The 27,639-nt window shown below is 35.7% G+C and overlaps 2 protein-coding genes across 2 annotated transcripts in view; both read left to right on the plus strand.

Moving 5' to 3' along the window:
- Positions 1-27,621, plus strand: part of LOC144975833 (uncharacterized) — a 27,715-nt gene extending 94 nt beyond the window's left edge. Inside the window, exons 2-4 of the mRNA XM_078920023.1 lie at positions 3,483-3,541; positions 3,779-5,255; positions 27,562-27,621. Of these exons, the coding sequence (XP_078776149.1) occupies positions 3,483-3,541; positions 3,779-5,255; positions 27,562-27,621 (1,596 nt within the window). The remainder of the gene's footprint in view (positions 1-3,482; positions 3,542-3,778; positions 5,256-27,561) is intronic.
- LOC144974923 (sodium- and chloride-dependent GABA transporter 1-like) overlaps positions 20,178-27,639 on the plus strand; it is a 43,278-nt gene continuing 35,816 nt past the window's right edge. The window contains exon 1 of the mRNA XM_078918436.1: positions 20,178-20,319. The gene's annotated coding sequence lies outside the window, so the exon portion shown is untranslated. The remainder of the gene's footprint in view (positions 20,320-27,639) is intronic.

Here is a 27,639-nt window from a genome sequence, read left to right on the forward strand (position 1 = left end):
TAGAGCTTTTCATTGTTTTGTTTGTTTTTAGATTTGCAGATTGTAAGAATCAATAATAAAATATCCCGGGATATGAAATTATAGCTGTGATATGAGCTTTTTCATAGGGTATTTAATATTCTGGCAAAATTGAACCAAAAAAATGAGTTTTTTTTGGTCATAGTTCCGAAGTAATCTCATGTATCTAAGCTAATTATTCAAAATACGTTCGATCTCATCAAGGTTGAAAGCTTTATTACTTCGTATTGAAACTGTGCAATGTAGAAATTATAGTAGTTATGTAAGGTAGCGTTTGACACTGACACTGCCTTTTTATTGTTTTTGCGTGGCCGTGAAACCCTACCATGCCCCGTCCCCACGCGCGCACACAAACACAAACACATTCGTCATTGATGCAGTGCTATTAAGTGAAATACTCATATTTTACCACCGAATGAAACGTATCAACACATAAAACTTTGTAATCTTAAACGTTTCTAGTCCGATTGATCTATCTCATTGACCACTAATCAGCCAACTAGCGGTCTAAAACACGATAGCATAAGATATCGTCGCCTAGGCATTCCGCGAAGGCGTATAGATAATTCATCAAACAAGATGTCTGATGTCAACATGAATCACCCATGTTGTCCAACCGAGCAAATTAGGAGGTTAATGATCTTGCCCAATGAAAAAAACGAAAGTGCCTGATGAAGCGGGGCTCGAATCCAGGACCTTAAGGGTCACAGTGCAATGCCTTAACCACTCGGCCACTTCACCCCCACAAAAAACACTAAAAACAAAAATACATCTTAACGACGTCATCTTCATTCCTTCCATACCGCCATACTTGTTTACCGCCAATTTTTAGGAGCACGACCTACCGTATCAAAACAGTATTAAGTTGAGTTGGACCAGATGCCAAAAATAGTGATTTAGATTTAGAATGACTAAAAATGTTACAATTTTGTTTTGCTACTTTTAAAATGATAATTCGCTGTCCTTAATAAAACATATAAACTAAATTCAAGTCTTGTACTTTTTAAACTTTACGTTCTACTCCTAGATTGAAATCAACCTTACATAACATCGCTTGCAAACGATGAGTTTCAATTCAGGACAAATCTTTTCGCTATTCCATCTATTCTTTATAGCACAGTGTTTTGCCCAGCTTTCAAACGTGACGTGATAACTTGGTTTTATTGTAATTTTGAAAGGTCAACCCAGTGGTAAGGAATGAATGCCGGAGTTCGTTGCATTCTAGAGATAGAACAAAACTAATAGACAACAAATTGTACACGCCGTTTTAAATGATAGGCGTCAAAGTTAAAATACTAGGTTCATAACAGGGGCATGTGGTGTTGATTTATTCTTTGTTCCGTCCAGGAACAGTGATATGGGTATCGATGCATTTCTCCACTTTATGTTGATGTTACTCTATTAGTGCTGTCTTTTCCAGCCTTTTCCGATATGTATTCATATTTTAAGGGAGGGTAGCGAGGGATATATATATATATATATATATATATATATATATATATATATATATATATATATAGATAGATAGATAGATAGATAGATAGATAGATAGATAGATGGATAGATAGATGAAGAGAGAGAAAGAACGAGAGAGAGGGAGAGAGAGAGAGAGAGAGAGAGAGAAAGAAAGAAAGAGAGAGAGAAAGCGAGAGAGATAGAAAGAGAGAGAAAGAAAGAAAGAGAGAGAGAGAAAGAGAGAGAGAGAGAGAGAGAGAGAGAGAGAGAGAGAGAGAGAGAGCAGTGTCAATAATAAATCAAATTTTGGAAAAGGCATCATTTTGTTTGGACACTTGCAACACATTATTTAAAAGGCACCGTCATTTTCCCATGTTTCAATTTCTTCCAAATGTAGTTATTCCAAATGGAATGGAAAGTAAAGCAAAAATACTTGTTCTGCGTTCATACCGTTGGATTTTGTAAAAATATACGATTGGGTAGATTTTTATATCATGTACAAACATTTACATATAAAACAACTGAAATGCCATATTGTGATATAAAATGCAATGTTGAAATAATAATGTTTTTGTGAATAAATAAGCGTGGATTTAACATTTATTTTGTTTGTTTCTTTTTACATATATGGACAACTTCATTGAACGACATCTTTTGAAAAAAATATGGACGAGCAGTTATGTGTTGTTTAGTAGTACCAAAATATATACTTAGATTGTTCCGTTTTTAAATGGCATTGACAAAATTATTTATCACAATAATTATACATGACACAGCTTGCGGTATCGGGTTTGAGAAAAAAGAAACTGGAAACGTTTAGAAGTCTGTAACTTGAGGACCATAACCGATGCAAGTGTGAAAATTCACCATAACGAAACCAATTTATTGAACTTTATGTACACCAACTTTCAGAAAAATTAGTTGAGTAATATATATTTGACGATTGTTTTAATAGACACATCTACAATTTGCCATATCGAGGATTTTGACGTAATTCTCTAATTTTGATGAGATCTGACGATCCCATTTTTGCTTTATGACTGTTCGTGGCCATTTTTCCCCAAGATCCAATTGATTTTCTTATGTCTACGATAATAATTCGATTTCATAAAATTGACTCTTTTAGCTCTACTTATGTGTAAAACCTTGAACGGCTCTTATACACTGTTTTTCATCATTGTCTATATTATGATATAGTCCATTTTATTCAAATCAAGAAGACCGTTTAATCTTAAGAAATATGATTTCAATGATGATTCAAATCTGATTTCTGCGTCGAATTGAAAATTTATGTAACATTTTTAAAAAGAAAACTTATTTTAGAAGCTATCTTAATAGGCCATTTGGTTTTCAACGAGACAGGGTAAATTTCTATGTCACTCACACAACACTACTAAAAACAAGACGCAAGTTTGGAAACTTCCAATATCGTAGTTTTTGTATGACTTTGGTATAAGCGGCATCGTTTCTTAACCAATCATAGATTTAAATCAAATTTAACAATACTAATGTCATGGTCTCAAGTGAGTAAAGAGCTACTCGACTATGCATAAAGATATATGTAGAATGAGGCCCCAGAATTTACTAGTTACTATAAATGAGGGAGCTGCAAGGTCTGGGCCGGACGTCCCGCTTGCTGAAAGGAAATTGATGTGCATTTCGAACCCAACACCTCTCATTTCCAGGTGCATTGATCGCCGGGTAATCCTGTCTTTGACAGAGATTATTGCATATGGCCTCTCATGCATTATTGTGTCCATAACAGCACCTTCCCGTGGTGTTCCCTGTTTCTACCGAGTTTGTTATGGGCGCGACCGAGTCCCCGGCGGTATAACCGGGTTAGGGAGTAGGTGGGACCCCTTCCTCTTAAGGTGCAGGAGTCAGAACCCACCGGTGAGTGGTACACGCTCTGCTCCTCACTCACCCACCTCACACTCATTCTGTAGTGTGGTGTCTTCTGTATGTCCTTACTTTTCTTAATCTACCCCTATAACTCATACTCTCCCTAGCCATCGATGTATGGCTCCACTGCCTTGTGGATACCTTCGGGAGGAGGAAAGGCTAAGGAGTAAACCTGACAGAAATCTGCATCCAAACTGATGCCAAACGTATCGCTGTGCGATCCTTTGGACCACACCAGGGAGGAAGAGAGGGAGGTTCTGGTTACTGGGCAGCCCAGGATCTCCACATACTCTGCCCAGGCCGCGCCCTGGAGAGGACACTCCAGTCTCACCTTCACCGGTGAAGAGTAACAACACGGAAGACAGCAGTCTACGAGTGATAAGTCCTTGCTCGATTGGCGTAGAGTTGGACGCTACGGGTTGTCTTCGACGGTGGGAGGGATCATCGTAATCCTACTGGTCAGCTACCGCCCGCCCCAAGCTGGGCAGCCCCCAGCCAGAAAGGTGTTGACCCGCCACGATCTGCCTGCTTCAGAGGGTGCCTGGAGCTTAGAGCTTGCAAGCTTGACAAGTGGATCGTTAAACTGTGTACCAGGCAAGCAAATGAAAAAGAAAACGAAGTCCCCAGCTCTTCGATTAGCAAGCTGGAATGTAAGAACTATGCGCTCAGGACTGACAGATGACCTTCAGGCCATGGACGATGCTCGAAAAACAGCAGTAATTGATCGTGAACTTAACAGATTGAACATCGACATAGCAGCCTTGCAGGAAACGCGACTCCCAGAGAGGGGATCCCTGAAGGAGAAACACTTTACATTCTTCTGGCAAGGAAAAGGCACAGAAGACGTGAGGGAGCACGGTGTTGGATTTGCAGTACGCCATACATTGCTTCCTATGATCGAACCGCCAACAGACGGCACAGAGAGAATTTTAAAGCTGCGCCTGTCATCCATGCAGGGCTCGGTGAACCTTGTTTGCGTCTACGCCCCAACACTGCAAGCTTCGGTTGAAGTAAAGGACCAATTCTATGAGTCATTAGACGCCATTGTCAACAATATCCCAGAAGTGGAGCACATCTACCTTCTTGGCGACTTCAACGCGCGAGTTGGTGCTGACAAAGAATCATGGCCAACCGTTTTGGGGCACCACGGCATAGGAAAGATGAATGAAAATGGTCAGAGGCTTCTTGAACTCTGCTGCTATCGCAAACTATGCGTGACGAACACCTATTTTCAGAACAAGGCATGTCACAAGGTGTCATGGAGACATCCAAGGTCAAAACACTGGCATCAGCTGGACATGATCATTACTAAGCGCGATTCTCTTAACAATGTTTGTAACACCAGGTCCTATCAAAGCGCTGATTGCGACACTGATCACTCTTTGGTTGCCACAAGGGTGAAACTGACACCAAAGAAACTTCATCACTCAAAGAGAAAGGGCCAGCCCAGGATCAACATCAGCAAGACAGCTTACCGGGAAAAGAATATAGAGTTCAACGAGCAACTTGAGAAGATTCTCAACACAGCTCATAGAGAAGCAGAACAAAACGCACAGGACAGCTGGAACTCTCTTAGAAACGCCATTTACAGCACTGCAGTTCTGACATACGGCAAAAAGGAGCGCAAGAGCAATGATTGGTTTGAAGCCAGAATTACTGAGATGGAGCCAGTCATTGATGCCAAGCGCAGCGCACTTGTCAGCTATAAACATAAACCGAGTCAGAGGAACCTGCAGGCGCTGCGAGCTGCACGCAGCAAAGCACAGCAAACAGCACGACGTTGCGCCAATGACTACTGGCTTCAGTTATCGGACAACATCCAGCAAGCGTCTGAAAGTGGCAACATAAGGGCCATGTATGAGGCATCAAACAGGCGACAGGCAAATCTACAAAGAAAACTGCACCTATTAAATCCAAGACAGGGGAAGCCATCACTGACAAGGACAAGCAGATGGGTAGATGGGTAGAGCACTACTTGGAACTCTACGCCAGAGAAAACACTGTCACCCAAAAAGCGTTAGACGCAATTGAAGAACTGCCAGTACTGGAAGAACTAGACGCAGAACCAATCATGGAGGAGCTCAGCAAAGCAATTGATGCTCTGGCCTGTGGCAGAGCACCCGGTGACGACAGCATTCCACCCGAAATCATCAAATGTGGAAAGCCAGCCCTCTTGGAACCACTACATAAACTCCTGTGTCTTTGCTGGAGAGAAGGCAAGATACCTCAGGATATGCGTGATGCCAAGATTATCACCCTCTACAAAAACAAGGGAGACCGTAGCGACTGTAATAACTATAGGGGAATCTCTCTACTGAGCATTGTGGGTAAAGTCTTTGCGCGCGTTGTCCTCGCTCGACTGCAAGTCCTCGCCGAACGTATCTACCCAGAGTCGCAGTGTGGCTTCAGAGCCAAGAGGTCGACAGTGGACATGATCTTCTCAGTACGTCAACTTCAGGAGAAATGCAGAGAACAGCAGATGCCCCTCTACATTGCATTTATTGACCTGACAAAGGCATTTGACCTTGTTAGCAGGAAGGGCCTTTTCCTGCTGCTAAAGAAGATTGGCTGTCCTCCTCAGCAGCTAAGCATCATTGCCTCCTTCCACGACGACATGAAGGGCACCATTAGCTACGACGGTGGAGCCTCTGAACCCTTCCCCATGCGCAGCGGCGTGAAACAAGGCTGTGTCCTCGCACCGACTTTGTTTGGTATATTTTTCTCCTTACTGCTGAAGTTCGCATTCAAAGAATCCCCAGAAGGAGTCCACTTACACACCAGAAGTGATGGGAAGCTGTTCAATCTGGCACGGCTGAGAGCAAAGACCAAGGTCCGCACAGTCCTCATAAGGGAAATGCTATTTGCAGATGATGCAGCTCTATGCGCGCATACCGAGGAAGACCTTCAGCGGCTGATGGACAGGTTTTCCCACGCATGCAGGGAATTCGGGCTGACGATCAGCATCAAGAAAACAAATGTAATGTGTCAGGATGTCCCCTCTATACCAGCAATTTACATTGACAACGAGGAGCTAGAAGTCACTGATCACTTCACATACCTGGGCACAACCATCACCAGCAACCTCTCACTTGATGCAGAATTAGACAAGCGCATCGCCAAAGCTGCCGCTGTCATGGCACAACTGAGCAAGAGAGTGTGGACCAACAACCAACTCACTTTGAACACCAAACTCAGAGTATACCAGGCATGTGTACTCAGTAGCCTACTGTATGGCAGTGAATCCTGGACAACATATGCCAGACAGGAGAACCGCCTGGAAAACTTCCACATTCGCTGTCTACGACGAATTCTCGGCATCAGGTGGCAGGACAGACTCACTAACAATGCAGTGCTAGAAAGAGCTAACTCCCTCAGTATGCATCTCATGCTCTGCCAGCGACGTTTGCGATGGCTTGGTCACGTACACAGGATGGACAATGGACGCATACCCAAAGACATCATTTACGGTGAACTAGCTTCTGGACGGCGACCAACTGGCCGTCCAGCTCTGCGCTTCCATGATGTCTGCAAACGAGACATGAAATTGACAGGCATCGACTCAAACACCTGGGAGTCGCTTGCTGACGACCGCAGCGGCTGGAGATATGCGGTGATGGAGGGAGTGAAGAGAGGTGAGGAGAGGAGAAAGACGAAGTCTAAGGAGAGGAGAGCAAGGAGGAAAGAGAGGCAGCAGATCCAAATACCAAACGCACAGTCAAACTATGTGTGCAACAACTGCGGTAGAGACTGCCATGCAAGGATTGGTCTGCTGAGTCACACCCGTCGTTGCTCTCAACAAGACTGATGAGACTAAAGTCATACAGGGCGCAAACCATCGTCTCTCGAGACGGAAGGATGCCTACTACTACTACTATAAATGAAAAACAATTAACGATTTGTTTACAATGAAATAAAAATAATGATGAAATTTAATTAAAAGAGATAAACAGTGATCGTGGCAGTTACAAATAGAGATATGAATATTTTACGTAACTTATGATAATATGTCAGGTTCATAAGTTTACGTTTCCAGGCAGTTGATGGGCTTGGATGATCTATTCCTCTGATAACAGGATCGGACTCGTAAAATTCCACTTCCAGGCAATTGGTAAGAAGTTATTGTGAAGTCCTTTGACAGCGGGCTTGGGTTTGATCCTTGAAGATTATACAATCAAAGTTAAAAGCTCCGGCGTCTTAATGGTGTAGATATAATATCTACAAAGTCCCAAAAGATAAAAATCTTACAATATATATATAGGAATAGAGTGACTGGCCGTCCGGCATAGATTGTGGAGAGAAAGTGAGTGTCGAATGTTAGACCTATCAGCTTTTATAATAAGTGGCTACGTGACAGAATGTAGAACGAAAAGTATTCACTAATTAGAAATTAATTCGAGGGAAGGCTATAAAAGGAAAGACGATCTAATATTAGAAGGTAAAGTTTATCTAAGCCTACCGAAATATAACTGGAGTGAGATGAATTCAGTTCTTAATAAAATAAAATTTAATAAGATAATTGTGAACAACCTTTACTGTGACACCCCCCACCCACGTTTAAAATATACTCTTTAACCATTATGGGAAAGATAGATTTTACAAACGGAAGTAAATTTACTATCATGATACTCTAGCATTAATCCATTGTTATGATTTGTGCTACAATTAAATTATTTATTAACTAGACATGGAAATGTTTATATTAACGTAGGTATATGAATGGGTGACAATAACAATGAAAGATTGTGATTACAAATCATTGTGATGAACAACATGATGGCAATGTGATTACAAATCATTGTGATAAACAATATGATGGCAATGTGATTACAAATCATTGTGATAAACAATAATGATGGCAATGAAGCATGATTAAAGTCGATGATATGAAGGTAATTTACTAAATGAAATGAATGAAAATGTAAATGAAATATTGACATTTCAATTATTAATCATAAATGAGTGAAAATTCATAACAATAATAGATAAAGAGAAGATTTCCCAAATCATGAATGGGTATGGTATATATATCCAAACAATACTCAATGTTACATTAAGTTGGGTCATCATGTTTACAAATAAAATTATCGAAATTGTGCGTTCTGATTTGGCATAGTTTGCGAGGTAACTAACAGTATGCATGGGAGGTTAAGTTATACCCTTCTCACGTGTTTATACTAATCGAGAAAGTAGGTCGGCGTGAATATTTTCACAGCCTGGTATGTGAGAGATACTGAAAGTGTAATTTTGCAAAAATAGACTCCACCTTAGTACTCTACTATTATTCATTTTGTTATTTCTTATGTACGTGAGTGGTTTATGGTCCGTTTCGACCACAAACTCTTTTAGCAGTAGATATCTGCTGAATGTCTTTAAAGCAAAGACGATGGCCAGTCCTTCACGCTCTATTACAGAGTATCGTGATTCTCTGTCCAATAATTTTCTGCTTGCATATAAGCAAGGCATTAGAGTTCCCTCATGTTCCTGTAATAGTACACCTGCGATGCCCTTATCAGACGCGTCAGTTCTTACAACAAATTCTTTTGACATGTCGGGTAATTTAAGAATTGGTTCTGAACAGAGTAATGCCTTTAATTGGTTAAAGCTATTCTGACACACTTCTGTCCAAACAATTTTGTTCGGTGACCCATTCTTTGTCAGATTTGTTAGCGGTGTCGCGATGTGCGCGAAGTTGTAAATGTATTTCCTGTAAAAATTTAGGAGCTCAAGTACTTTGCGTACTTCTTTTTTTGTCTTAGGTGGTTGCAATTGTGCGATTTTTGTTTGTTTTTCTGTCTCGGGTGTCTGTGTCCCATGACCAACGGTATGATCAATCCTGCATTTGAAGCTTCGATATTAGTAAACATAGGTTGCGACACTGTGTCTCTATCAAAATACTTTTTTAGCATATTTGCATGGAATGTCTTTGTTGTGTTGTTCATTTTAATCTCGTAATTAACATTAGATTTTACTGCTGTTATTTTGAATGGTCCTTTCCATGTAGCTAAAAGTTTACTCGAGTCATCGGGTAAGAGTATTAGTACTTTGTCACCAATCTCAAATTTTCTTGACTTGCTTTTTCTATCGGAGTATTCCTTGTATTTCTCTGCTTTTTTAGTGACGGATTCCTGTGCTAGCTTACATGTATCCTCTATTCTGTCTTTCAGGTTTCTTACATATTCGTAAGCAAACATAATTTCGTTATTGTCCTCCTCATTCCCTTTACAAATGTCGGCTACTATATTGATCGGGCCGCGAGGTGATCGTCCATACATCAACTCAAATGGGGAGTAGCCTGTAGATTCTTGGGGTATTTCTCTATATGCAAATAGGATTGCTGGTAAGTATCTGTCCCAATCATCTGGTTTTTCTGCTGACACTTTTCTTAACATATTCTTTAGAGTGCCATTAAATCTTTCACAAAGACCATTTGCTTGGGGGTGGTAGGGAGTTGTGAATGAGTGTTGGATTCCCATGAGTTTCATGGTTTCATGCATAATATGTGATGTGAATTGGGGTCCATTGTCCGACAGTATCTCATTTGGTATGCCTATTCTAGTAAAAATTGTCATCAATGCTTCAGCTATGTGATCCGATGTAGTTGATTTCAATGCTATCGCTTCTGGCCACCTGGTTGCGTAATCGACTAGTGTTAGTATGTGTGTATGGTTTCTATCTGATTTTGTTAAAGGGCCTATAATGTCAATTGCAACTTTTTGAAAAACTTTTTCAATAACTGGGGTTGTCTCTAATGGCAATCTCGGTATTCTGCCTTTTGCGACTCTTCTTTGGCATGTGTCACACGATTTCACATATTCTCGGACGTCTTTAGTAATTCCAGGCCATGTGAAATTCTCGGATATTCTCTTCAATGTGGAAGAGCTCCCAAGATGTCCAGAAGTTATTGAATCGTGCGCTATTCCAAGGATTTTGTTTCTGTAAACACTCGGCGTGACCAGTTGTTTAGCTATTTTGTTTCTTTTCCTATGTAACCTGAACAGAATATCTTTTTCAATGATGTATTCAACTTTTGATTTCGTCCCTTTGTCTGCGATATTGAAATATGAAGTTAAAGTCGGGTCCTTTTTCTGTTCTTCAATGAACCTGTTCCTGTCAAATTGTTGTGGTTCAAGAGAAATAGTCATTGGCTTCTCTGTTGTCTTAGTCATCTTTCTTGTTTCTGCTAGACAAGCTGTTTCTTGGGTTAATGACCATTCTTTTACATCTGTTGGGTTGTCTTTAAGACCTTTTATATTGCCAACAATAACATCAGCGACGGGGTTGGGAAGTATACAGCATTCCACTATTCCTGTATAGTATGGTGTTTCTATATACACATTAGCTGTTTCAAAGGTTTCGACTGTGCCACTGAATGTGATGCATTGTACCGTTTTTCCAGTTTTGTCTTCGTCATTGATCAAAGATGCTTTTATTCCTACTGTACTGCATCCTGTGTCTCTCAATATTTTGCAATCAGTTCCATTAGCTTTGCCTTCACAAAAAAATAGCGATCCTGATTTGTGAGTTTGTGTTAAAAGTGACATACCTTTCACGCAATACACATTTATATTTTCTCCTGACATTACTCGTGTCTGATTGTTTACACTTGTTTGGAGTGATGCATTTGCAGTTTCTTTTGGATATCCCACGATTTTGTAACATTTGTCTGCTGTGTGGCCTTTCATTCCACAATATTGACATTTAATTATAGGTTTGTTGGTTTTCTTATACTCAGTATTATTGTCAGTGCTATTTCTTGTTTTGTTTTGATAGGGTCGGCTATGGTCTCTATTGAACTGTTTGTTCCATGGTTTGTTACTATGATCCTCCTGTTTCACTTGCGTGTTCCGGGTGATTGATCGGCTCGTTCTATTTGAGTACTGAACTTTAGGTGTACCTGGACTCTGAGCAGCGGCAGCGTAGTATGGTTCCTTCAATGTTCTGCTAAGGGGTGTCAATGGATGTGCGCTGTTAAAGTTTTCTGCGTAGATTTTTAATTTGTCCAAGTTTTCTGGCTTTCTCTCTTTAAAGAATGCGACTAAATCTGGGTTGCAAGCTTGATAGATTCGATTCTTCAGCGTGAGATAGTAAAGGCCTGCAAAGTCGTCTTGTTTTACGTTTGCCAACTCAAGCCACCGATTTAGAAATTGAGTAATTCGGTTCACGAATGTATTAAAGTCTTCTCCACTTTCCGGTTTTGCAGTGTGAAACCTTTCCTGGTAACCATCTTCCGTTAATCTAAATCTTTTTAGTAGAGCGTCTTTAATTTTTCCATAGTCATCTGCATCTTCAGTTGTTAAGGTATAGAAAACTTTTAGCGGTTCTCCAGATAAGCAGTTAATCAAGGCTGTGGCCCATTTGCTTTCTGGCCAACGATAACCTTTAGCCTGAACTTCGAATCGGTGTAAGAAGGATTCTAGACAGTCTGAGCGTTCATCGTATGTTGGCATGCGTGGAAGTTTCACGAAAAATTCATCACTATTATTATGTTTTCTTTCATGACCGGTTTTTGTTTTTTCAATTTCCAGCATCATTTGGGTCCTTTTGGTTTCTTCTTCTGCTAAAGCTATTTGTCTTTTTAGTTCCCTTTCTTGGACTCTTTCTTCTCGTTCTTCTCTACGTATTCTTTCTTCGTGTTCTTTTTCTTCTCTACGAATTCTTTCTTCATGTTCTTTTTCTTCTCTACGAATTCTTTCTTCATTTTCTTCTCTACGAATTCTTTCTTCATTTTCTTCTCTACGAATTCTTTCTTCATTTTCTTCTCTACGAATTCTTTCTTCATGTTCTTTTTCTTCTTTTACTTTCTCTTCGCACCATGAAATATTCTTTCCTGGGGTATTTCTAAGTCCTTTGCGAGACTTAAGTATCTTTTATATGCTTCCATGTTGCAATAAATTAGTTACGATATTTTATATATATTTTATATTGACAGGATACTGTTACTGACTGTTTTATTTATTTACACTTACTGGAATGAACTGTTCTATTTTTAGAAATCTCTCTCTCTCTTATTTCAACTTATTATGTATGTTGAATTTGATGCCTTTTATCGTTATATCTTATAAAGCAATGTGTCAATACAATGCGGAGTTATTATGACTTGTGTCAATAACAATGTGTCAATCGCGTGTACTCTAAACTATGTTACTACGAAAAATTCATCACCAATGTGTGTGACTCGTCGTTAGTTTGTGTACAATTATTCGCAATGACGCTAATGTACTAGAGTGTGATAACAATAATAGGATGCCAAAATAATCCCAAGTTATCTATCACTAAATATAACACGACGGCTAGTAGACTCCTTTTATTATTATTTAGTTTTTAAAGACTCACTTTTCAGAACATAATATATAAGTGGTTTTCGGTAACAGTAATATGCCAAAAATGCATTTAAAACAAATCACTATGCAAAACTAATCACGATGTCTATAGTTACTATGTGATGCCCAACTCATGTAAAAGAGAATAATGAAGGATATATTTACCAACTCAGTTCGTGGCTGGGACCTCTCTCTTGTTCAATGGTTGTTCAACAATTGTAATTAGGCATTGAAGAGTGTTTAACAGTGATGTCTGAAATACAAAACAATAAAATATCGTAAGATTTACAATAGTTACAAAATGTGTTCACAACACTGAGTGATTGGATGACAGGTGAATGAATCGTTATGGAATGTAAACATATTGAAAACAATTCATGAATGAGGCAAACAACAAAATGAAATGAGTGATATAATAACAAAGTGGACAAGGAATGAATGAATGAATGAAAAACTGAGTGAATAGATGAATGAATGAATGGATAATGTATGAATGAAAGAATGAAGGGAGGAATAAATGTATGAATGATTGGATAAATGAGTGAATAAACGAATGAATGGATGAATGAATGAATGAATGAATGAATAAATGAATGAACAATGAATGAATGAATAATTTATAAATGAATAAATGAATGAAGGAATGAATCAATAAAATGCTATTCAATTTGAATGAAAGAATGAATGGATAAATTGCTATTCCATTTAAATGAAGAAATGAAAAAGAAAAAAAATTAATCCTGTAAATAGGGAGTTCAATTAAAATATGATCAAGTGAGGCAATTAAGAGTTTTATAATATAAACTTTAAAGTTAGATGAAATAGATATAAGTAACTAAATAAATTCAATTCTTTATATGTGTCCCCTCCAAAATGTCATGGTCTCAAGTGAGTAAAGAGCTACTCGACTATGCATAAAGATATATGTAGAATGAGGCCCCAGAATTTACTAGTTACTATAAATGAAAAACAATTAACGATTTGTTTACAATGAAATAAAAATAATGATGAAATTTAATTAAAAGAGATAAACAGTGATCGTGGCAGTTACAAATAGAGATATGAATATTTTACGTAACTTATGATAATATGTCAGGTTCATAAGTTTACGTTTCCAGGCAGTTGATGGGCTTGGATGATCTATTCCTCTGATAACAGGATCGGACTCGTAAAATTCCACTTCCAGGCAATTGGTAAGAAGTTATTGTGAAGTCCTTTGACAGCGGGCTTGGGTTTGATCCTTGAAGATTATACAATCAAAGTTAAAAGCTCCGGCGTCTTAATGGTGTAGATATAATATCTACAAAGTCCCAAAAGATAAAAATCTTACAATATATATATATAGGAATAGAGTGACTGGCCGTCCGGCATAGATTGTGGAGAGAAAGTGAGTGTCGAATGTTAGACCTATCAGCTTTTATAATAAGTGGCTACGTGACAGAATGTAGAACGAAAAGTATTCACTAATTAGAAATTAATTCGAGGGAAGGCTATAAAAGGAAAGACGATCTAATATTAGAAGGTAAAGTTTATCTAAGCCTACCGAAATATAACTGGAGTGAGATGAATTCAGTTCTTAATAAAATAAAATTTAATAAGATAATTGTGAACAACCTTTACTGTGACAACTAACTTAATGTATTGTTCTTGTTGCTTGCATATTTTTGACGATTTCTGATTTCTTCTTCGTATTGAAACAGCGTCACAACTTTTCCATTCTTTTATTGCATTCTATATATGCCTTATTTCATACAGTATGGAAGTATCAATTACTGGTACTATCGTCTCCAAAGAGTACTAAATCGCGGTCACATGCCAAATATGATATAAAAATCAAAATGATCAGAAAAGTAAAATTTTAAGGGTTTTTTATCTTTAAGAAACAATTCATCAGTCTTAAAATAATGTCCAATTTCTTAGACTTGAACATAGCTTTCGACTAAGTCCACAGTCATTCATTGGCACTGAAATTAAGGCGATGACGAATTCAAAACAAAACATTCTAATGGATTAAGTCCCTCTCAATCAATGTCCCGACCAACCAAAGACGAGTAATAGTCATGAACGGTGCGTCATCTGTCAGCTCGTGATGTTTGGTGTTTCTCGGGGTACAGTTCCCAGCCCCCTCCTTTTCTTATTTTACTCCAATGATAATATGGCAGAAAGAGATACATCAGGAATCAAACTAAGATTTGTTTCGGATGGCAGCCGTCTAGAAAGAACAATGATAACAAATCATGGCACAGAAGTTTTTCACGCCGATCTAGAAAGCGTACAGTGCTAGGAAAAGAAAGTAGCATGGAATTCCAACCTCATCATCTTCAACAGACACATTACATAATACCACTCGAGAAGAAACATGTAAATACTCAGGAGTAACATCAAGAAACTAAGTTGGAAAGATCAGGGACATATGCAAAAAAAAAAAGAACAAAAAAAAACAACAACAAAAAAACAATTCTATTTTAGTCTTCCCCGGAGGTAAGAAAGAAATGAATTGAAATGTTGTAAATCCTTTCGTTAGGCCTTCACTTAAGTATAGCATCCCTGTCTGGAACTCTCACCACAATTCAGAATTACCTAAAGGAGTTCCGAATTTGGTCGACCTCATGCGCTTTTAATTATGATTTTTCAAAGCAGCCTAAATGATCAAATAATTCAACATTAGAATCTAGTTTTGCGTTGTAAAGAAATGAAAATGTTGGTGTTTGAAGCTCGAAGGAAAAAATAACGAAAAGTATTGAAATGTATGCTCCTCGCAGTATATATCTTTGTTTAATAGATTGGAACTTACAATTCAATATGTATCGTTATATTTTCGATGTAAAGAAATAAAGTTAATCACATTCCTCGAAATACAGTTTACGGAACGACTGCTGAGGTGTTCCCATACATTCTGTTTATAGGTTTATCAAACGATCAGCCTGATTCATAGATACATCATGACGTGAGATTTAAACTAGATTTAAACTCGAACACTCTTCTTCTCAAACCTCCACTTTGGCACGTTCGGATCTCATTTTGATGTCTACTTTGTCGTAGAGTTAAATGTCATGTCGCTCTCATCATACCTACAATGTAACTCACTCCATACACCAACCATATATCTACACAATGTAACTCACTCCAACCAGCAATCACCTTATTAAAATAGATTATGGTAATTTTGTGTGTGCACTGATGCACGATTTCAACGTAAATGTTTGTATTACAGAAATTCGTCATATTGCGTAATGCTGCTTGAAGCTCGAAGAAATAAATAACAATAGTCAAATAGAATGGAAGTTTTAATTTAATTAATGAAGACGTATGATGAGTACGTTTCGGTTTTCCCCTGTGTCAACAAGACACTAAGAATGAAACAATAAGGCCATTAATGTTTCGGTCATCGTGCCTTGTAGACAAATGGCAAATCCGAAACGTCCACATCAACTGCCATAACCCCTCCCCCCCCCTTCCATACTCTCTCATACGATTTCTTTTCCCTTTACTTTACTCAAACACTCAAATCCTCACTAACGCTCTCATTCTGACTCCTCTTCTACTTTATATCGGGTTTGAGAAAAAATTGGGACAATTTTAGAAGCTTGTAGCCACCAGATAATACTTGAGGCCAATCTGAAATTTTACCACAATCAAACCAATTTATTTAAATTTATGTCCACAATCTTTGGAAAAAAAAATATATGTGTTAAATCTACGACTACTTTGATAAACGTACCGCATATTTGCCATATCGAAGATTTAGGACGTAGATAATTCGTTAATGTTGATGTCATCTGTAGATCTCCTATTTTTATTTTTTTTACTCGTGATCTAATTGATTTTCCAATGTAATCCCATGCATTTTAAATTAACTCTTTTAACTCTGCTTCTGTGTAAAACGCTTAATGACTCATATAAACAATGTTGGACATTATTGACCAAATGCTGCATGCAGACCATTGGACTCTAGTCATGACTCATTGACGGAGGAATAAATTCCTAAAGAATATATCACATGTAATTTCTACTTCGTATTGAAGATTGCGTAACATGGTAAAAAGATATACCAGACGTTTTCTCAAACTATCATTTGTTTTTCAACAAGATGTGGCGACTTCCTAAAGATAGAATGAACTTGACGTCACTCGGGTCTTTGTTATTGTTTTTTTTTCATACCCGTTTATGAGTAATTCTCACTTAACTGTATTATCCAGACTATAAAAGTTCATGGTTACACAGAGTTTTGTGTGTTAGTCCGTTATACTTCCGGATGGCAATGTTGTGAGCTTCTTAGCCGAGCGCATACTATCTATACTGGTTACAATGCACTGGTAAAAACAAGACCGATATCATAATTTTAAAACAATTATGGTATAACGGCCAGAGTTCCTTAACCAATAGAGGATTTACAATTAAACTTGGCAAGTACTAACTTAAGGTTTTGTTCTTGTTGCATATGAAGTGTCAAATGTGTCTGATATCTTCTTCTTCTTAATGAAACAGCATTATCCTTTTTCCGGATTTTTTCTCACACCCTAGAATTTATTTGAAATAGAATAAAAATGAAGCAGTTTAAAAAGTGCTCTTCTACCGATTCGTCCATCTGTAAACCAGTCAATCAACCAATTAACCAACAGATCAAGCAATCCATCAATCAATCTTTCTATCTATCTATCTATCTATTTATCTATACATCCATCACAAACAAAAAGCAAGCAAAAACACACACACACACATACACACACATGTACAACACACAAGCACAAGCAGAGTATTCAAATTGTCTGCATTTCAATAAAGCGGCCCTTGTTCGATTCTTCACAGCGACTGTCTCGGTAATTGGAAATCTATCAACAAAACTCGACAGGACTTCTCTGCCCCTCAACAATCTCTACTTCAACATCTTGAGAAACTCTCGGAACACTTCCTTATTGAGAGAATAGCCAACTTCGCAACAACGATACATGAAACAAAACGGAATCTCACAGGTCTTATTTAACCTTGTTTGTCAGTGCGCGAGACTTCTTCTTGTTCTTCTTCTTCTTCTTCTTCTTCTTCTTCTTCTTCTTCTTCTTCTTCTTCTTCTTCTTCTTCTTCTTCTTCTTCTTCTTCTTCTTCTTCTTCTTCTTCTTCTTTTTCTTCTTCTTCTTCTTCTTCTTCTTCTTCTTCTTCTTCTTCTTCTTCTTCTTCTTCTTCTTCTACTACTACTACTACTACTACTACTACTACTACTACTACTACTACTACTACTACTACTACTACTACTACTCTACTACTACTCTACTCTACTACTACTACTACTATACTACTACTACTACTACTACTACTACTACTACTACTACTACTACTACTACTACTACTACTACTACTACTACTACTACTACTGCTACTACTGCTACTACTACTACTACTACTACTACTACTACTACTACTACTACTACTACTACTACTTCTTCTTCTTCATCTTCTTCTTCTCCTTCTTCATCATCATCATCATCATCATCATCATCATCATCATCATCATCATCTCATCATCATCTTCCTCCTCCTTCTCCTTCTCCTCCTCCTCCTCCTCCTCCTCCTCCTCCTCCTCCTCCTCCTCCTCTTTCAATTTGCAGCCCTACATAATACGATTTCATGCGATGGGTCATATATATCAATATTGTGTATCCTATAAATGTTTCTTTTAACTTCAAAGAGAAAAAGGATTTATGGTCATTCACTTAATTGTCATTCTAAATTCTACATTTGATGCTATGCGTTTAAGTAAAATACTCATATAATCTTCCCGCCTGATGAAGTGTAGCACTCAATACGGTGATTGACGTCATCTTCATTCCTTCTGTTAGGGAAATTCGTTTGTCAGCGATTAGATCCCTTATTTATGTCCAACACAGTGAACACTGTAAAGATACCAACTGTCATGAAGCAATATTGCAAAGGGCTTAATCATTTCTTTGAGTAAAGAAAACTTACAAATCATACAAGAAAGAGAAAACGATAAGCTACTGCAACACTTAAAATATTATTACAGTCCCGTGTGAGTGGATCCTTGTAATTACTACGAAGTCACTGATCAAGAGACTAAATTAGGTAGTAAACGCATTCACTCAATGGATGTATTCCGTTTAGACAAAAGGCTCATAATCACAATCCGCCAGACGATGCAGATGCTGTGTGCTTGGCTAAGAAGAAGCTCACAACATTGCCATCCGGAAACATAATGGACCAACACACAAAACTTTATGAAACTTTTAACGTTGATAGTCTGGTTAAAACAAATTAGTGAGAATTACTCATACACATGGATCGCAAAAAAAAACCAATCACAAAGACTAGAGTGACGTCAACCTCATGCATACTATCTATGTGAAAACAGTGAAATGCATTCATGTTAATAGTTTGCCAAGCATAGCAACAAGAGGTCGCAGAGAAACCTTTAATTCTGAATAGATTTCTATATGAAAAGAAATATACTCTTTCAAAATATTACATAAATGTAATTTGATGCAATTATGTACTGAGAAAATTGGTTCGTTACTATTTTGAGAGACCGTTTTGGGAGGCAAAACTCTCTACTTTTAATTATTGTCAAAGGGCAACAATTTACCCATCACTTTTTAGTTTATATTGTGCAATGAACCTCCCCCCCCCCCCCCCCACACACACACAAAAAAAAAAATAATATAAAGATTATGAAACAGGGCTTTGGTCAAGAAATCCACATTGTTTAACAGCTACAAGAGTCAGTAAGGGAAACGGAAGTATATATGTTGTCGTTGTAGGACATGCATAAGAGGACTATGCGATGATAATGAAGTGGGTAACTTGATATTTACGAATTATCTTTAGAATATAAGAAATAGATCTAGACATGTGTATGGGACATTAAGTTATCCATCAATTTTTTAGTTTCCATTTTGCAATTATTTTTTACAAGAAAAAAAAAGATCCAAAAATAAAAACTGGACGCGCCATATCTACTATCTAGTCGTGAGCAGCGGCAGGCCAGTTAGAGTGGGCGATATCATTGCTGTGAGTGATAAGTTAAACTGCGTCTGGAGGTTAAAAATAAGTTATAAACATCATGATATCCAATGAAGGTGCTTTGTTAGGGGTACATGCACACACTACCAACAACACGAGAACGAAACACGACGCCTGCAAGGCGCTATAACCATCTTGCTTCTTTTTTTTAAGACACCTTATTTTACACCTGAATACGGTGAGAAAATGTGAATGAAGATCCTCCTTTTCCATTGGCACAATGTTGTACCACCCACAGCGGGACCCAACCCACGCACCCACAGGTCCCAAGGCTAGTGTCTTAAACTGCCACAAACCTTCAAACTTATGGAATGACATCAATTACCAAATTTTTAGTTCCTATTTTGCAATGAAATTTTACAAGAAAAAATACTTTTTAAACAGCGCTTTGTCCCGCGCACCGAAGGTCAAAATTGGACGCGCCGTACCTACTATCTGGTGAGCAGCGGCGGGCAGTCAGAGGGAGCGATATCATTGTTGTGAGTGATGCGGTAAACAATCTGGTGCGCGTCTGGGGTATGGGTAGAGGGGTGGAGAGGCGATTTGGAATACTTTTACTCACTCGTGATTTTATTGTGTGACAGCTACAAGTGTAAGTAAGACAAAAGGAATTATATTTCAATGTTGCGGGAGCAAAATAAATTCTAAAATCTTTATAAAAGGACTATGCGGTAATATTGAAATGGGTAAATTTGCATTTGCGAATTAGTTTTAGAATGAGAATAATAGATCTAGACATGTGCTTGAATCATTTTAAGTTAAACGTTATTAAGTCGTTAAGATACACAGTGCGCTCATTACAAGAAAGGAGAAAGTAAATTATTGCCTTGTCACCTTTGCACTTGTCGAAATATTTGCACCACAAACAAATTTGCTTGAGTTAACGAAGGATTTATGATTTTAATTGTGCACCCAAAAAGATTCGCTTGGCATATTCTATTATATAAATCTATGAAAATGCTGATGCTTAAAACTCGAAGAAAAAATAATGTTAAGTTTTAAAATGTAAGCTTCAATTTATTCAACGAAGACAGATAATGTGGACGTTTCAGTTTCCCCTTTATCAACAAAACACGATGAATCCTGTTTTGTTCATAAAGGGGAAACCCGATACGTCCACAGTATCCGTCTTCGGTTAATAAATTGAAGATTATGTTTCAATACGTATCGTTATTTTCTATATCAATCTCTGAGTTGAAGGATGAAATAGACATGTGCTTTCCAATATTGTGTTTCATAAACCTTCATGTATTAAATACCTGAGAAAATGTATCTCTCTGTAGTTAAAATGGAAGTGAATTACTATTTTATGCAGAGGTCGCTCTTTATGTACCTTTTAATTTGCTAACATTTTGATATTTATTGTTCTTTGCCGATTGCAGGTGGGGACTCATTTACGCCTAAATTGAGTGGGTAAAGTATTAGAGGACAACTTTTAGACTATGATCTAAGTTTTGCGATAATTGACCTAAAGCTAGCGCTATGCTGGGAATAACTAAGTCAGACAACAACAAAAAGCAGAGGAGGAATAACTGGCAAAGAAGATGGAATAAATTTCGAACTAGAAAGGACCTCGTGATACTAAATTGGTTTGCTTGAATATTAATGTTTACATACATTTAGATAACTCGTCTACATAAATTCAGTGTGCTCAATAAGCTTCACTACAATTCATTCATACCGACGTGCACTATTTTGCAGGTCTGATAACACAAACTGTTACGGGCTCATTCAAGGTGATAATATACTCTCCAACCAACGCAAAATATTGTCCATTACAAAAACGGTAAATCAAACTCATAATTGAAATTGCCTTTGGTTATCAGACATGAAAATAATAATATATGCATCTGGGTGCACATAGAATTTCCACTTCACACAGTGCAAAGTGGCTGATAGACGTCCTTTATTTACTGACACTCCTACATGACTTACTGCGGGCAGATAATTAATAATAACTATGTCAAATGGGTTTGAGGTTTAACAAATGTTAACTTTTTTACACAATGCCAAATTATAAACCCACTTAATGTGTTCGAAACGCTTTACAAGATGTGTAAAGTAATATTTTTTCAAAAGACAACATAAAAGGCTACACATTTGCTATCCAGCCGGAAACTTCTTGCTGAAATTGAGTACATATAAAGCAATAGGGAAGTAAAGGAAGATACTTAGGATTACGGGACGTAAAAGAACGAGGATGGATGGCCTTTATCGGTGACCAGCATATACCTATTTAGACTAGAAAACAAAATGGCAGCACTCAATTACACAAGAGTGGTTTTGTATTTCCAATGAGAGTAGGAACCGGTTTTTTGACAGCACATCGTTGCTCCCAACTAGTAATATCTGCTATATAAGTATTAAGTATTGTTGGCTAGGGACAAATTGTAAAGCTGGTTAAGTGGATGTTGCACTATATAAAAGCTCAAATTTTTGCTCAAAACGTAAAACTTGAAGCTTTTTATTTTATGCAATTTTAAGGATTTCAATGTATTATATTTTTTTGTTTTAAATTTCAAATTATTCCAAACAGTACGTAAAATCAACTGTTCTAACTTACAGAAGACGAACATTAGGTAAGGTATATTTTGTATTTGACGCTAAGGGTAAATGTAACTGGTGAGAATCTGAAAAAAATCTGTTATAATCTAAACAACTATAACAACAACGATGAGGATGATAATAATAATAATAATAATAATAATAATAATAATAATAATAATAATAATAATAATAATAATAATAATAATAATAATAAAATAATATAATAATAAATAATAATAATAATAATAATAATAAAAGTGATGACAATAATATTAATGATGATATAATAATAATAATAATAATAATAATAATAATAATAATAATAATAATAATAATAATAATAATAATAATAATAATAATAATAATAATAATGATAATAGCAATAATTCTAATAATAATAATAATAATAATAATAATAATAATAATAAGATAAAATAATAATAATGATAATAATAAGATAATAATAAAAGTAACATAACATAACATAACATGTGGTATAGGGCATATATCTTTAACCTTGACATGCAAAGCGCACACACAACCACACACACACACACACACACACACACACACATACACACGCGTATAGAAGATAACCATAATAATATAATAATGCATAATATATACATACAAGATTGAAAGCCATGTCAACAGCAGAGCAAACAAGTATTATTCGTCATATATAAATCTCCCATCATATAATTCTCTGTCTACTAACACCTTGAAATAATCCATAGATTTTGCATTCTTTGTTTCAAATTTCAAACTGTTCCATTTCTGAACAATACGAATACCGAACCAGTTTTGTCTTATGTTTGTTTTGCATCTAGAGACAAAAATCTTAAACTTGTCCCCTCTAGTAAAAGTAATATTAGAATATGAAAAAAAATCAGAAAAGTCTATCCTATCCAGACCATGTACCAATCTATAAACCTGAATTAAATCCCCACGAATTCTTCTATATTTCAAACTGGGTAAGTCAAGAAATTCTAACCTTTCCTTATAAGATAAATACTGTATTGTATAAATTTTTTTGGTAGCTCTCCTCTGTACACTTTCAATACTAATAGATTGTCTTTTATATAATGGGCTCCAGATGCAATTTCCGTATTCTAGAATTGGTCGAACGAGCGATTTATACAAATATAAAAATGTGGTTTTATCCAGACTTATAAAGGTTCTATATATTATTCCCATCATTTTGTTTGCACGGCTTACACAATTATCAATATGTAAATCAAAATTCAAATGTGAATCAAAAGTAACTCCCACATCCTTTTCATAAGGCACAACGGAAAGTAGATTTGACATAGAAGTATCGGTAAAATAATTATGACATGGATTATTTTTTCCTATATGTAATACTTTACATTTCGAAACATTAAAATCCAAATGCCATGTTGTAGACCATTTGAAAAGTGAAAATATATCATTTTGTAGAATGTTATGATGTTCAGTTGAACTATAGATCTTTGTATCGTCTGCAAACAGTTTGCAGGCTGAATTTATGCCACATGGTAAATCATTTATATATAAAAGAAATAAAAGTGGTCCCAATACGCTTCCTTGGGGTACACCGCTAATTACATTCTTAAAATCCGACCCCACACCATTGACAATGACCCTTTGTATTCGATTATTAAGAAAGTCTTTAATCCAGTTAAAGATATTCCCTTTAAATCCATATGTTTTTAGTTTAATGAATAATCTCTCATGAGGTACAGAATCAAAAGCCTTGCGGAAATCAAGATAAACAACATCAATGCATTGATCACGATCAATTAACTTGGTAAAATCCTCCATCACCTGTAAAAGTTGAGTAATGCATGATCTCTTTGATCTAAAACCATGCTGGTTATCGTTTAGCATCGTATGACTTTCAAGAAAGTCCATTATTCGGTCTTTCAAGATAGACTCCATAACCTTACAGAGTATGCATGTTAAGCTGATGGGCCTATAGTTTGCTTCCCTTTTTATGAATGGCAGTAACATTGGCTTGTTTCCATTCAATGGGTAAGGTACCAGATTCAAGAGACTTATTATAAATTGTTGATAGCGGCTGTGATATTTCAAAGGCCACTTCCTTCAGTAAACGGGGATTAAGGGAATCGGGTCCCATGCTTTTAGTCACGTCTAAATTCAACAATTTTGCAAGTATGTCTTCTTGTGTAATATAAAAATCGGGGACGTTTAATTGATTTGTAACATTGAACGTTGGTATATTTGTAGTGTCTTCTTGAACAAACACAGATGAAAAATAATTATTTAAAACATTAGCTATATCTATATCCGAAGTAACCTTGGTACCATCATCTTTCAGTAAAACACTAACACCTGGTTTTCTTTTCAACTTTCTGTTTACGTATCTCCAAAAGCCTTTCGGACTACTCTTACATTCGTGTGCCAATGTACATTCATACGTTTTCACAGCATTTTGAATCGTGTGTTTGTATTATTTCTAACCTTGACATAATTATGAAAATATCTGTTGTAGTAATAATAATAATAATAATAATAATAATAATAATAATAATAATAATAATAATAATAATAATAATAATAATAATAATAATAATTAATAATAATAATATAATAATAATAATAATAATAATAATAATAATAATAATAATAATAATAATAATAATAATATAATAATAATAATAATATAATAATATAAATAATAATAATAATAATAATAATAATAATAATAATAATAATAATATAATAATAATAAATAATTAATAATAAATAATGATCTTCATCATCATTCACAGCATCATTTACCAATTCTTGTGAAAAAGGAGTGCGTTTCATTCACAATGTTGAATGTACCCATATAGATAATAATATTAACAATAATAATAATAATAATAATAATAATAATAATAATAATAATAATAATAATAATAATAATAATAATAATAATAATAATAATAATAATAATAATAATAATAATAATAATAATAATAATAATAATAATAATAATATAATAATAATAATAATAATAATAATAATAATAATAATAATAATAATCACGATGATGATGATGATGATGATGATGATGATGAGGAGGAGGAGGAGGAGGAGGAGGAGGAGGAGGAGGAGGAGGAGGAGGAGGATTATGATGATTCAGATGATGATGATGATGCAGATGATGATGATGATGATGATAATGATGATGATTTACACAGTACGATAAAGAGATAATGGAAATATGATGTATATTATAAATAAAGAGCGGTTTCACGGCCATAGGTGTGCTTTACATATGAATAGTTTCAACACTGTAAAATAGTTAAAATTGTCACTATAATTTGAAAATTGAAAAGATTGCAAAACAAATAAATTAATATATTAATATTTACACTGTTTGGAAGTATAAAAGGGAAAATAATTATATAAAATGATTTATAAATCCTAATACTGGACGGCAGAAAAGATGTCACTGCTTCAGTTGAAATAGAGAAAGGATAATCACTCCTTCCTGACATAATAACTGATGGTCTTAGTGGATGATGGTGGTCATTAACTATTTTAGTTATTTTACTAATACGAAATTTTCATATAAAAGATCTACATTGTCAACATCATTTATAGAACATTTAATGGATTTTTAATACTTGAATTTATTTTGTTCGTTTCCACTGTAAAGCAATAATAATAATAAAAATAATAATAGTAATAATAATAATAATGATGATAATAATAATAATAATAATAATAATAATAATAATAATAATAATAATAATAATAATAATAATAATAATATATAATAATAATAATAATAATAATAATAATAATAATAATAATAATAATAATAATAATAATAATAATAATAATAATAATAATAATAATAACAATACAAAGAAACTGTACATTTATTTAAACTAAGGTAATTGATTACGTAAAATTTTGGCTATATTTTCTCATTAAAAAATGTCAGTTCTAGTGGTAGCTTAAATAGTTGGATTTCTTTAAGATAATGAAACATAATTTAAACTAAGGGGGCCAAATGAGCAAAGGACTATTTTGCAAAAACATTGTGGATCTTTTTTTTTAAATACTGTCCTTTATTTACTTGGTCAGCTATTATTTCAGTAGGTTCTAATTTGTGTATCTATATCATACGAGAGAGTGTCCAACTAAAGGTCATATGGAATCCATCCAAAACAACACACCGTCAGATTTCACTATGGCTATAATACTAGGACTATCGTGTGACCAGACAGAACGCAATAGGATTCAATAGTCGTACAGTCACTTCCTTCCTAATGACGTATGGTAACTTAGTAACACTGGCTCTAAACTATCGGAACAATGGCGGACGCCGTATGAAATATTTCTCCGGCGAGCTTAAAAGCGTACCCAGAGGAAAAAAACCCCATCAATTTGATCATGTTTTGACTTTTACACATTCTAATCACAAGGCATATGAAAAGGGAATGAAAAGTTCTCGCCAGCATGAAGAATAAAAAGTAAAGATTTTCTTTGTTTAGAACCAAGATGGCCGCCGTTGCCGGGCGCGTGACATCTGACTGAATCCAATTACTGTTTCTGATATCATAATTGTGTCGCATCGTCTCATTTCGGTATTGTGTCGGGGTGAAACAATCTCCGAAAATTGAATTAAACCAGTTAACTCTGCCGTACTTTGGAAAAAAACAACTCGTATTTAAAAATTTGGCGGAAAACTCGTTGTCAAATATCGATCAATTTGAATGACCCTCATCTTTGCAACAAAAAATACCAAACAAACTCTAAAACCTGGGACCTCGCAAGGTCTTAAATGAAGTCACAGCTTTGAGAGTTTTTGTCAATATGAGGGTCATTTAAATCGATCGATATTTAATTTGAAGGACGAGTTTTCTGGCCAGTTTTTTTTATAGAGATAAGAGTTTGTCCAGAGTGCGTCAGTTAACTGGTTTAAGTAAAAAAAAAAAAAAGAAAGACCAAAGGTACAAAATTTGAGACTTTAACTGTTTAAAAAACGTCAATCCAAGTCATTATTTATACTTTTGAACCATTTTTGGATAATCTGCCTCATTCTGAAATAATACAGTCGAGGCAGGCTAATTTTTGGGATGTTTTTTCTTGCTTTCTTTGTCTGGCACGATTTTATGCACAATTTTTCAGATCTTTATCTTAAATTGGATCAATGGGACAGACATTTTTTAGGGTTAATTAGGATTAATATTTTGGGTTAAAGATTTATTACAACCCCGACAATTTTTAAAGTATTCTTTTGGTAATTATATTTAACTTTATTTTTTTTTCTTACAATCTTCAGGTCAAACATATTGTATTGAACAAAAATTATGATGCTTTGTTTATTTTTGTCTTTGCATGATTACTGTGAACATCAGTT

This window comes from Berghia stephanieae, chromosome 6 (genome assembly GCF_034508935.2).
Source record: "Berghia stephanieae isolate SIO BIC M18660-M18661 chromosome 6, UCSD_Bste_1.3, whole genome shotgun sequence".
Classification (NCBI taxonomy): Eukaryota; Metazoa; Mollusca; class Gastropoda; order Nudibranchia; family Aeolidiidae; genus Berghia; species Berghia stephanieae.